Below are 14215 nucleotides of genomic sequence, written 5' to 3'. Positions count from 1 at the left end.
TACGTTTTTCGATAATTAGTAAAATTTAAAAAGCTCTGAATAGAAACTCAAAACTTTGATCTCATCCAAAATTGTTGAATTTAAAAGTAACAATATCAGTTTATTTGTCACTTAAATTGACATGTTTGGATAAGCTTAACTTTTGAAAGTTGACCTAAATTAATTGACAATAATTTTAACATTTTACATGATTTATTGACTAGTAATTATTTTATTTAATATTTTGAATGGATAGTTTATTTCCAAACATATATCCATGGAGTCATGTATTTTCAAAAATAATTACAAAAGAAATAAATTTTAAACAGATAAAATTATTTTTCGCTAACTTGTTTTTGTTTCATGTGATAGGTCGTTCCCATTGATTAAGGTAACATATTTGCAATTATCTTTTTTTTTTTTTTTTTTTAACTATCGACCTTTTATTATGCTAAATTTGCTGCCACACATAAAAAATCTCCATTAAAAGGACCAATGAAAAGAAGGCCCAAAGCCCAAAACCCAACAAGCTTGAGATGCGGACATCTCGTAATACTCTCCCAGTTTACCAAAGCTCTCTCTCTCTTTTAATTTATTTTAATTAATAGTTTATCCAAAGAAATAAATAGGGTTTCAAGCCTTTAATATAAAATTATAATTTCTAAACACAATTTTTTATCTTTTAATTGAAAAAGAAAAATACTTAGATGGGTCAGCACCAATTTATTTATTTTTTTTCTTTTTTCCTGCCAGCCACCCTTCAATTTTTTCAATGATCAGCACAAAGATTGCCAAGTTAATATTAACGAATAATTTAAAGTTTTTGAAGATGACACTAGTTAATGGGAGAGGAAAAAATGTACATTAATTAGATTAGGAGTATATCCACAAGGCTAAATATTTTTTTTTTTTTTTGGGAACCTACAAGGGTAAATTAGAAGAGTAGATAATTGGTGAAGGGAATTGAAATATAATCTACATATAAAGGTTAAGCCAGTCGATTCCTTGAGTGTAATTGTTGTCTTGCATTTGCATGTAATAGAATACATCTTCATATCCTTCCACAAACAGCTCTCCCAAAAATGGCGGCTGCGCTCCTTCCAAATCCATTGTCACCGACGAGCTTCGGCTGTTGCTCGAAATCCCCTCGCTCCGTTCCACCAATTGCTTTATCTCCCTCTTCGCCTCCATCAATTCCTCTTTCAGTTTCATCATCTGAAAAAAAAAATTTAATCTTTATTTATTGATTCATTTTTTGCTTATATATATATATATATATATATAATTAAGACAGTGTACGGGAGACTGTTATCCCATTTGCCGTTGCCTGAGATGGCAGAAAACCGTACGACGATGAAAACAAACAAAAAAATTCAAGACTTTTTTAAGGAAATTTTTTAAGTTTATTTTTAAGGTGGAATGGCATGGCATTGCGTTCTTCGAGGAAAGCCCAGAGCTGAGCTCATGCACGTTCTCCTTTTTCTTTTCTTTTTTTTTTTAAACCGTATTTTAATTTAATTTGTTCATTTCTTACAAGATAAGGAAATCTAAAACCAGTGTATTTTTGGTAACAGAAAAGTTAACGATAAGGTCAAACAATAACTCGAAAAAAAAGGGGGGGAATTAAACCTGAGATTGGAGATGGGATTTGTCCAAAACGAGGGAATCGTGGGCTTTTTTGAGAGTGGAATATTCGTCCTGCAGCTTCTTGTTCTTCCAGCGGGCACGCCGGTTCTGAAACCACACCGCCACCTGCCGCGGATCAAGCCCCAATTCCGACGCCAGCCGATCCTTCCTCTCCGATTCCAATTTGTGTTCGTTTCCAAAGTTCATCTCCAGAAGCTCCACCTGCTCCCTACTCAGCTTCCTCTTCTTCAGCCCCCCTTCTTTCCCTTTGCTCTTCCTCCGCCGCCGTCTCCCGGCCTTGTTCCCCTCCGCCGCCACCGCACCTAACCCGTCAAGTCAAACAAATTAAATAAACATGACATCGCAGGAGTTCGAATAACACAGAATCACTCGTAACCAAATTAAACCTGGTTGGGGCTGGGGCTGGGGTTGGGGTTGAGGGAGCACTCGCGAGTGAATTTCGGCGTGGTTGTAGAGCTGGGAGATGAGAATTGCGTTGTTGTCGGGTTGTGGTCGGAGATTCACGGCGGCCATTGTCACCGGCGGGTTGTAAGTAGGAGAGGAGTTGGGAATTGGGATGGGTGTCACACAAGGATCACAACTTTATTTATAGGGGGAGGGAAAATGATGCATTTCTGAAGGGATTTGGTATTTCGCAGAATTGCCTCTAAATTTTTGGGTAATCACAGTTGTGCCCGGTTTTATCTTTGTGGGGGGTGTATTGATAAATAGTTATTAATTGGAGATGAGATGGGAATTGGGAATCCCTTTTATTAAATTTAAAATTGCTTGAGAAATAATCATAAAAGAAAGTGTGGCACATCAGGACACGTGATTCGCTCTCATAACACCTATATTTACATTAGGGAAGATATGGATTATTTTTTGTTTTTAAATATTTGGGTGGACTTCAGTCTAGAGACGTCTTTTTCTCTTAATTTTTTAATTTATTGTACATAATTATACTCTTTTTTGGACCGTTGCAGACTATGAAATCCTTTTTATTTCTGTTAAAAAATGGAAAGCTATTTTGAAAATAGTGTTGTAAGTAAACATTTTTAAAATTAAAAGAAATAAATTGTTTTGTAACTCTTTCCCAATGTGAAACTTGAACTATTAACAAATTGTACCCCTAAAATCATGGTTATATTTAAAATAATAATTTTCTAAAAGTATAAATATCAAACTAACATCTTAAAAGTAAATATAAACTAATGAACCAAGTTGAAAGTACATGAATTAAAATAAATATTTTGAAAATACGTGAATTAAAATTGAAAATACGAACAAAACAGTAGTTTAAAATTAAATTAAATATCAAGAATCAAATATAATTGAAAATTTAAAATTCCATATGTTTTATATGTTTTTTTCTAAGTAGTGCAACTTGCCTGCTTCCTAGGAAGACTTCTCACTTACCTTCTTTACCTGAATCTTGCCCCAAACAAATATTAAGGAAAAAAAAGTAAATAACATTTTATATAAAATATTTGTGGACGTCTTCTTTCTTGATGCGGGTAACTTTGATTTCAAAGTCTTTTATTCTGGTTTGAACATTAATTAGGATACCAACCTATAACTTAAAGCAGTAAGTTCAAACCTTCCCTCTCACATGTTCTGCTTAAGAATAAAAAGACCAAATCTTTTATATATTATATATTTTTAATAATTTAAAAAAATTTACTTTCAGCCATATTTTGAAACTAATTGGCATACATATAATTAACTAGATAATAATAAAAACTAAAATTCAAATAAAATTTAAGTTTGGATCCAGTTGAGGTATGATAGTAACAGAAATTGTCATTCGCAAAGCTGCACAAATAGGTCAAGTATCTATCTTTTGCTTACCGTTAATTAATTTTTTTACAAATAGAAATGAGAAATATATAAAACAAAAAAGATATGTTTTTTTTCCTTCAAAAAATTATAAATTTGTTTTAGATGCATCGACATCTAAATAATTTTTTTTTATTTTTTATTTTTTGGATTGAATAACTCGAGTAGAACACAAATAAAAAATGGAAGTTGAGAACATTTAAAACTTGTTTGTGTTGCCAATTTCGAGCATAGTTCAAGGATAATTATATATATCTACTTTCTGTTATTCCTTTATCCTATATTAGCCTTCCATGTGTGTGATTCGCCAGAATATTGGCCATTTAATGTGTAGTCCTTAACCCTTTTCAATACCGATGATATTCGGGTATGAACATTTTTTTTTCTTTCTATTTCTTCTCTTTTTTCTCTATTTTATGGTAATTACTAGCCGTTTATATTTTTCAAAAGTTAAAAATGAGAGATAAAAATTTAAAATATTTTCAAATGAATCCTTAATTTGATAAAATTGTATATATGAGAATTGTTAAGGATAACGGTACCCCAAGTACCTCAAGCACATCCGTAGATCACACCATAACTATATCTTTTAAGACTCACCACTTCTCTATTCGACGCTCGAGGATTCACCAACATACCTAGGTTTTGACCAAGGCTCTAATACCACTTTGTCAAGGACAACGACACTCCAAATACCTCAAATGTCTCTACAATGGTATCATATTGTCCATTTTGGGCATAGCCCTCACGGCTTTGCTTTTGGTTTCACCCAAAAAGCTAACCAATTGAGATAATTGTCCTCTTTTATACATCATTAATTACGTTCTTCTCTAACCAATGTAAGACCTTATTTACATATATATATCTTACGAACCTAACAAGAACGACATTTTTGGTACTACTCAACACATATTTACAAAAAAATGTGGTGCTCCATAGAGAAACATCATGAACAATAAAGTTCTGGAACAATAAAATACTTTATCCAAACAATTTAGAGTGTTTGGAAGTGATCTTGACAAATTAAAATTTTATTTTACGAAAGTTTAAAATAATTTTAAATTGATTTTTAAGATATCATTTTAAAGATGATTTTGAAGAATTAATTATATTTAAATATATTTTTTCATAATCACCCGGAGACAAACACACCATAAATCTCCAACAACAAGAAAAAACAAAAAAGGCAACAAACAATTAATAAAGTTAAAACACAATCATTATACATTAAAAGTAGTAAAAATAGACACATAAGTACGAAAGTGGTATTCGTACAATTACAGTATTATACTGCTCCTACTCCTGCCCACACACAAATTATATATTTATTATTTATCTATATTATGACGTAAGCAGAGATGGGACAGGATTTCCGAGACAAGAGAAATAGAAAAAAGAAAAAAGAAAAAAAGGGGGGGGGGGGGGGGGGGGGGGGGCTCTCAGGCCTGGGGATCCCAAACAAAACACAGCACAAAATTACAAACCTACCCTACCACCTCGGACACAATTAAAAAATTATAAAAAAAAAAGAGTGGTACGGTTTTTTTTTTTTTAAATTTTAAATGTCTACGTGAAAATTTGAAAAATGTAACCCACTTCTGTTGTCCAAATTGCCTTTTATCCTTTCTTTTCTCAATGTCACGTCCATTCACTTGCCCAACCCAACCCTACCCTTTTTTTTAATATTTATTTATTTTGTGTTGTCTCGAGGTATAAAATTAATTTAAATCATAACGTAATTTAGTTAAATGGGCGTGGAAAATGAACAAAGTATATGTTAATTGACATTTTTTTTTTTATAATTTTTTGGATGGGCAGCCAATTGTGGAGGGTAAATTATTGCTCAAGTCGCTTTCTTTATGAATTGGAGTGGCTAAGGAAGGGTAGGGAGTTAGCAGTCTTTTTCCTCGCTCAGTCTTGTAGTAAATATATATGAAATGACTCCATGAAATGCAAGTTTGTGGCTGCTGAATCACCACCCATGCCCTTTGCCCTCGGGGAGGCTGTTGAAAAGTCCGCCTTTTTTTTGTGTTACTTTACTCTCACTTATTGGTACGATATTATCTACTTTAATTCGCATTATAATTCCACGAAACGACCTATGTTTAGAGATATTTCTCCAACTACACAGGTTAGAATTTAAAATCTCGATTGGAAGATCCGAGGATAGTTAGTTTTTGACATATACAACTCCAACGTTGCTTTTTCCAAGTTGAGAATTGAAAAAGAAAAATATATGTTGTATATGTGATTGAGATTGATTGGAATTGTGATTCTTTTTTGGTATCCTCCAATCAGTTAATTTTGATCTCTCTTCTCTTTTGCTTTTATTTTGTTTCCACTTATGTGTATTATTCCTTCTGTAATCAGAGTCATAGCCACCGGCGCAGGCACATAAAGGATAGAGCTTTGGGTGTGACACAAATCTAAGAAGGAAACTCGCACATCACACATCATTTCAAATTTCAATCGAAAATAATAATTTAAAAAACGCATTCCATTTTCCTCCAACAAAAACACACGATATAAATATTTTCATAGATGAACCAAGTGATATATTTTATCATATGCTGCAACTGCATACGTCCAAAGGGCATCGAAGAAGCCGCAGCAGCGAGAGAAAGCGTGAGACCAGACCCCAACAGGCCACACCAAACAATGGGGGAAAAAGAGAGAGTGCCGTATGCCGAACAGTGCGTTGAATTTAATTTTGTTTTAGTGTAGAGTCGAATTCAGGACCTCTTAATTGGAAATATATGTCAACCATGAACTATTTGTTGGCAAAATTTAATCATTAACCTTCTATCTCACTTAAAAATTACCACAATAATCAATTAAGAGATTATATGCTAAAGTATACTTTTAATTGATGGTTAATGGTTTAGTCTCTAACTTTGGTGGGTATTAATTAGTGAAAGATCTCTTTATTATATAACGATTTAGTTATTGTAATTTATAAATATATTTGGTTCTTCATTAGTTTATCAATCTACATATATTTAAAATTTAACGTAAGTTTTTACGATATATAGGAATTAAATCGTTACAAAATTTAAACTACAATGACTAAATTTTAATTATCTTTATAGTTCAACGACTATATTGCTACTAATTTGAAAGTATATAGACTAAATTGTTACAAACTAAACTCCAATGACTAATGACTAATGAAAATATAGGGACCAAAAGTCCTTATCAATTTATTAATTAGTGGAAAAAATGATATTACAATACAATATCTCATACTCTAATCTCATGTTATGATAATATTTAATTATTAATTAGCCTTCTTAAAACTCCACTTGACTTCAGTTGGAAATTAGCACCAAGCATAGCAAGTGATTATAATGATAAAAGAAATGACATTATAACGTTTCAAAAGCGCAGCTTAATGTGATAGGTTACCACCATAAACTTAGTACAACTTTAATTTTTATTGATGTATTGTTTCATTAAGATTAAATTTAAATTGCAACGTCATTTTCTTGTTCCCGAATGGTCATCTTCAAATTTTTTTAGGTTTATGATTAGCAAGACGTACTTCTTCTACTCGTGGGATCCGGGCGATATTGGAGGACCACCTCAACTCCTCTCTTCTTGAGAATCCAAAATGTAAAAGAATGAGAATTATGTTGAAACTAGCATGTTAGAAAATCAATCGGCCAAAATAATCATAAGTAGCTACAATATTATAAGTTTCTTCCTCCTACCAATAGCATCGATTAGAACGGAACGAAAATGACATTAAAATAAATTGAAACACATGAACGCTAGTTAGAATTCAAAAGATGAAGCTAACGAGGTGATGAAATAAATTGCATGAGGAAACCATAGAATTAATATTGAAGGTGAGGGCAGGCGGGGAAAAGAAGGCAGGAAGTCAAAGAAAGAAACAGCGACAAGGAAGGGGTAAAAGAGTTTATAATTTGATTGGAGGGCGAGACAGAGACAGAGAAGACAGAAGACAAAAAAAAAAGGCACATGGGTTGCACTTAAAACTAAAAGAAGGCTCTTTTACGCGTGTCATCTCCCCCAAAAACTGTACTACATTGGACCACAAATCATCTCAAAACTCTATCCACTCCCACTTCCACAGCCGCAATATTATCCCTCAATTCTCCATGTGGGTCTGCTTTGCTTTTGGTCATTGAACTTGAACTCCAAAACCAAAAAAAGGTGAAATTTTTTAAAACAACCCAACGCCAACCCCTAGGTTGAAGAATGGAATCTGTGGCGTACAATGGTAATTTTGGTGTGGGGTTTCCTTTAAGATAGTGAAGACCCGTCGTGGGGCTTCTTTTTTCTGGTTTTGTACAAGTTTTATCCCGAGGGAATGGGTGGCAGAGGGGGCATTTGCCTGATTTTGGTGATGCGTAAAAATGTTGCCCACTTTTTTTTATTTTCTTTTTGTTTCAGTTTTGGTAAAATTCACTGAATGGAATCGGTATCGGGACATTGCATTGGGAGAGAGATTGAGATGATGATGATGATGATATGAGGTTATATACGTACTTGTTTGGAGCTTTTTTCTCTGTCGGTTTCACTTTCAAGTTTTCAACTACTTTCTAAAGGTAAGAGAGAGAAGATGGTTTTTAGGGTTTTACAGAGCTTACAGGCTGTTTTCAGACAGGTGGGTACTCTTTTCCAATGGCGATTTGGACCGGATGGAGTGAATGCACCTGGAACTCAACTCTACTCCTACAAATTTCTATCAAATTAGTAACAATTTAATCATTGAATTTAATAGAAAATAATTTAGGTTATATAGTTTAAAATTTGTCACAATTTAGTTGTTCATGCATGTCGTGAAATTAATCTCATCAAAATTATGAGTTCATTTTTGTTATACAACTATAACAAAATTCATTAAATCGTAACCACACTTTTCACAAATTTAAAAAAATACACAAGAGCTAAATAGTTATAAACTGAGGTTCTAGAACTAAATCGTTACTCGGAAATCAAAATATATTGTGAATATAAAAAGCAGTTATTCCCTTGGGCAACATTTGGAATAAATACCTGTTTCTAGTTGAATTCAAAACCCTCCCTTTTTTTTTTTGGGAATAATTAACTATTTCTAGTTGAATTCAAAACCCTATCCAACAAAAAAAGGGTACCAATTAGAACAAGTTGAGATGTGTGTTTGGGATTTGGTGATAAGCCATGGCCCTTTTCCCTATTGAGGCAAAAAAATCAAACGTGGATTATTTGCCAAACACAGACTCCATATTTATTTTTGTACCCACAAAATTGTTTTCTTTTTTGCTTTATCCCATATCCCAAGGCCAAGAGTGTTGAGTTTACTAATTTAACCTAACTTAACCAAATCGGCTTCTTCCTACTCTTTTTGGGTTAGCCAAAGTAAACAAAGCAATAAACCCTAAAAAAGCTCCCTTTCTTGGATTTTTCCCACATTAAGATTTTGGATAAGGATGAATTAATGAAGTCTACCATACACAAAGAGATTATGATGATTAATTGAGTTCATTAGCTTAATTGAATAATTAGCCTTGGCCAGGGTTTAAAAATATAATGACAATAATTAAGAAAGACAGATAGGCAATAGAAAAAGATGTGATTGCTTTGTCTGATTTATTGAGTTTTGTTTTCCTTTTTCTTTTTTTAATGTATTATTAGGAGATGAGGGTTTTAAACTAATGGGTGTCATGTTTATCCCGACACATCCAACCCATGTTTCCCCATCTTCCAACTCCACATTCATATGCTAATTAATCATTCTTTTTTTCTTTATCATATTTCGGAAATTGATCAGATCTATACCAATAATAATTCAATGAGTTGTTCAATAATCCAATAATTCAATAATAATAATAATAATTTTTACCTTGTCAGATTTGATAAGGTAAATGTTAAAAGTATTGACATTTTATAGTCCTATACATTCTCTTTTCGAGAGGACAGAACAAAAACTTTTAACTTTATAAGAATTAAATTTGAGGACAACTCTCGCTTAATGTAAGGTCTGTCCTATTAGTTATATATACCATATACTCTTTTTTTTTTAATAAAAGGAAAAATATCGATGATGATTTTTTTTTTTTGAAACTTGTTGGTGATGAATTGTTGAAGGCATCTTAGAGGGGACCCCCACATTTGGAAGGCCGGTATTATGGTTTGTACCCTACCTTGGTGTTGTTGGATATATGGTAATGTGCCAAATATCACCCCTATTACTTATATATATATATATATATATATATATATTTTGTTGTAGGTCACTTTAATGTGTTTTCACTCCATCATTATATACGATTTAAATAAATAAAAAGTCCAAGTCTTTTTCTTTTTAATATAATATTTTTCAATCAATCTTGAATTTCACTCTAGCTAGCTAGTGTCAGGGGTGGAGTGCAGCTAGAGAAAGATTAAAAATTTATGAGTAAAGACGATGGAAGTTGTGATTTATGTGGGTAAAATTAAAAAGAAAAAGAATAATAGGCTAATGAATAATAATAGGGGAATAGGGGGGCCAAAATAAAGTTGTGACTTTTGTCAAAAAGCCACAGCAGCCCTAAAGCCTAAGGGCACCCCCCAAAGACATGATAAAAAGTAGGGTATCAGTCCCCATATTTGAAGCAAATGCAATCTCCCAAAACATATCTAATTGGGTATCTTTTCTTTAAGTAGTTTAATAATTAAAATGGCTTGAATTAATGTTTTAAAAAACTTAAAGTCCAAAACATGACAGGAAAGAAAAAACAGGTGGGGAAACGTGGGAAGAGAGAGAGAGAGAGAGAGAGAGAGAGAGAGAGAGAGAGAAGGAGACGTAGAGCGTTTCAGGAGCGAGAGAATCTCAATATTAATTCTTAACAAAGTTTGCTTGGTCAGTAGAGAAAGTGATTAAATTAAGGTTTAAATAATAAATACTATTTTAGATTTTAGATTATGTACTCTCACCTCTTTTCTATACTTTCAATTTTTTTTAATCCATTTACTTTCAAAATTTTTATTTTGATCATATATTTTTATGGTCTCTATTTATAAAAATTTTGATACAAATTTTATATATAATAGAAATACTTTAATACAAATTTGTGACTACATTTTAAGAAATTTAGTAAATTAATAAGTGAATTGTCGTACTTTCAAATAATGAAATAAAAATGAAAGTAGAAGAATTAAAATAATCATTCTAATGTACAAGGACCAAAACGAAAGTTTTGAATTATATTGATCAAATAAACGTTTTAACGAACTCCATAATGAAACAAATTTAAAAATATATTGAGAAAAAAAATGTTTGAAACTTTTAATTAAATCGATTAGGTTTAGATTTTCCAAGCTGGCCTGACTTTCGGAACAATAATCTAATCGATATGCTTTTTTGGCATGCACATGCCCTCAGCCGGCCCTCCCCTGAGCTGCTGCTGTGTTTTTTTATTGGCTTTTGAATCTTCCAGATATGCTTACGTGGCTCTCTTTTATTTTATAGTTGAAAGTTGGAGCTTTGGTCTTTATATCTAAGATTACTCCTAGTATGACTAAGAGACTCTGAACCCTTGTCAACTCGACTGTTGGGAATGTTTCGCTTTTTTCTTTCTTTATTTTTTTAATTTAGTTTATTTGTCATATTGCCAATGAGTTGGTATCCTAATTAAATTTGTCTAATATTTGTTGCTAATTGTATTAGATTTATCGATTTGAATAAATTCAACTGGTTAAGACATATACTATCGACCAAAATTCAGATACTTGAATCTCCTCCTTTAGATTGTTGAACAAAATAATATAAAATAGAGTTCAGTGGGAGTAAAAAATAGAAAAAAGTGAATAAATAAGACATGGCTTACAGATGTTTTGATGTTCAATCCTAATAATGAATTTGAAACTTCTCAAACCATAAGAACCAAACTGAAATTAAGTCAAAATGTAGGAATTAAATTGAAGATTTTAAAACTATAAAGAGGAATTGAAATTAAACTCAAATCACATGAACAAAATGGATAGTTTAACCTTCGACCATAAGGATTAAATTGAAGATTGAGAGTTTTGACATTTTATAAAATAGCATAATCTAATAAACGTTAAAACGTATGACATTTTTAAAATGCATATGAAGTGAAATTTCTCTTTCACGGAAATTTGTCGATTTATTCAGACAATGTCTTGCTTTTCCTACGGTTTGACTTGGGACAGGCCCATTGGGCCCATCTTTTCGCAGAGCCCAATACGATGGTCTTTTGGACATTCCTGAAGGCCCAGTTTGGTACCTCTGGGCTCAGTCTTCAGAATTGCAATGTAAAGTAAACAAGCAAGAAATTAGATCTTATTGTAAACATTTTGGAATTTTGAGCATCGTCATATATTTCAAACAAAACAAGTGCTTATGATAAACTTCGCATTATAGTGGGAGGTTGGCATTATAGTTGGAGGTTTATATGAAGCTAAGAATAGGCTTTTTCCTTTTTTTTTTTTTTTTTTTTTTTTTTAAATAAGCATCTTCTTATAATGACGGCTCAATAGATAAAGATCAATTGCTTAAATGGACTTATATGATAAACTTGCCATTATAGTTGGAGGTTTAAATCCTCGCTTAAAAAAAGAGGGCAAATATGATCTACAAATCAGAAATGAAAATGATTGTCAAACAAATAAAGTTATTACTGAGGAGGAATGCAGTAACTTCATGTATGCTCATTTGATAAAGTTCCTATGAATGATCATATTTATTTTCATTGAAGATTCCAATTATGTTATCTTAAAAAATAAAAAATAATGTTAAATTTTATGACCAAATAACTTATATCTTATTAAAATTACTGTTTTATTCACATATTAAAATACGTGAGCATACTATTTGAACATACTAGGAAAAGAAATAGGGGTATTCTTGTACAGCTTGGCCCTTTCCCTGGCGCACTGCCATCGAATCTACTAGTCCTCCTCAAAGCCAATGAGATAGAATTCCTTGCGAATTTGAGTTTTCCGAAATTTTATTCGTTATTTTTCACTAATAGTTGAAGGGAATTCTTCGGACTTTCCAGGATTAAGTAGCATGAAAGTGACATGTTCACATGTTAAAATATGTAGAATAATAATAAATGTATGTAAGTGTATATATATATATGTATAACAAATGTGTTAACTGAGCTTTTAAAATATGCTTTTGGTTATGAGGTTTGTAATTTATGTCTGTTTCATCCATGAATTTTAAATAAAGATACTTTAGTCCTTACAATTTATAAAACAATTCTAAACAGTTTATTTAGATCTACTATAATATTGACGGAACTTTTTAATCTTTTACCATTCTAATTTTATGTTCAAATTTTTTGACTTAGATGCCACCTAATCATAAAAACTGATAAGTTGGCGAGTCTATACCATCATTTAACAACTCGACCCGCATTATCCTAGATGAAAGTTCCATGAATATTTAGAATTTTAGTCTAAAATATATCTTTTAAAAGTTTAGAAACAAGATGGTATTTTACTCTTGAATATAATATTTATCCCATTAAAAATTTCAGAAAAGCCTTAAAATGGAAAAGTCTGACCATTTATCAGTAAATCCACACAACAGGATTATCCTTTTTCTTCCTTTTGTTTTTATTATTTTTTGTTGGGGAAAGGAAAAAACCATCTTCTAGAAGAAAAGAAATGGAAGCAAAATTTCCGCTAATTACTGAAACAGCATGATGGTCCATAGCTGGCAAGGCAACAGCCCCATCAAAAACCAAAGCCCCAAACTGTCTGTCTGCCATTATTTCGGACCATTTTTTTTTTCATTTATTATTATTATTTCTATCTGAGCCTTTAAAGTTTATAAATTTTGAAGATGTCAACTTAGATTTAAATTAAAAAAAAAATACTAACTTAATCTTTGAACTTATATATATATATTTTGAAATCAACACTTTCATTTATTAAATTGTTAAGTTGTGAATGTCACTCTGTAAATTAAAAATCTCACTCTTGACCTTACCTAACAGTCAAAAAGAAAAATGTAAAAGAGAAAACAATGTTGTTTGAAGTTACTTTTAGAAGTTCATGTGTAGGTCGGTTGAAACCTTTTTCGACATGGACAGACACTGTGTTACTAACGCTCTTTACTAACATTTGAATATCTTCAATCCAAGTATTAGCATTATTAATCATTGTTAATATTCACAAACTTGACATGTATTGATATATTTTAAAATGTTATTCTGCCATATTATTTAACAAATAGATCATGTGAATGCTATATTATAGGCTTGGCAGTGTTGATGCCATACAAGCTGCTTTTTTTAGTACAACAATATGTGGACTTAATATTTGAATTTAGGCAAGTTAGATTTTTGAATTTTCAATGTAAGAAAAAGTAGTAACCATGGGAGGAAAATCATTTCAATAAATAACAATGTGTATCATCTTAGATTTTAAGAATAATAGTTGAAGCCGAACCTTAAGAATATTAAACAATTGATTGGATCCCAACATTCACTTGCTTATTAAAGAAGTTGTTAGTCATCTTATGTACTAAGATAGATAAATAATAGACATAATCGACGTACTCAACCAAAAAAAAAAATATTAAGACATAAATTGACACAGCAATAATGTTGAGAACCAAAATAATTCTTATTTTAAGAAATGGTTGAGACAAAAATAGATATTTAAAAAATTCAGAAGATGAAAGTGGAATATATTTTAAATATTTGAAACTAAAATAATGAAATAATGTTTAAAGGTTAGGCCAAACTTTTTGTCTGTGAAAAGAAATTTATCATTTATCTATTGCTAATATGATTTTTTTTTTACTTTT

At 31.4% G+C, this 14215-nt stretch overlaps 1 protein-coding gene across 1 annotated transcript; it reads right to left on the bottom strand.

Moving 5' to 3' along the window:
* Positions 1 to 824: 824 nt before the first annotated feature.
* Positions 825 to 2290, bottom strand: HB40 (homeobox protein 40). Its single transcript, XM_022277421.2, has 3 exons — positions 2013 to 2290; positions 1609 to 1928; positions 825 to 1194 (listed from the first exon to the last, which is right to left on the bottom strand). Exons 1-3 carry the CDS (start codon positions 2137 to 2139, stop codon positions 955 to 957), a joined length of 687 nt encoding a protein of 228 aa, XP_022133113.1. The 5' UTR covers positions 2140 to 2290; the 3' UTR covers positions 825 to 954.
* Between the last annotated feature and the right edge of the window lie 11925 nt (positions 2291 to 14215).

The sequence above is a fragment of the Momordica charantia genome (assembly GCF_013281855.1).
Source record: "Momordica charantia cultivar OHB3-1 chromosome 1 unlocalized genomic scaffold, Mcharantia_2.0 BLBB01000001.1, whole genome shotgun sequence".
NCBI lineage: Eukaryota > Viridiplantae > Streptophyta > Magnoliopsida > Cucurbitales > Cucurbitaceae > Momordica > Momordica charantia.
The sequence above is the reverse complement of the archived record's forward strand: the minus strand, read 5'-3'. Positions and strand labels throughout refer to the sequence as shown.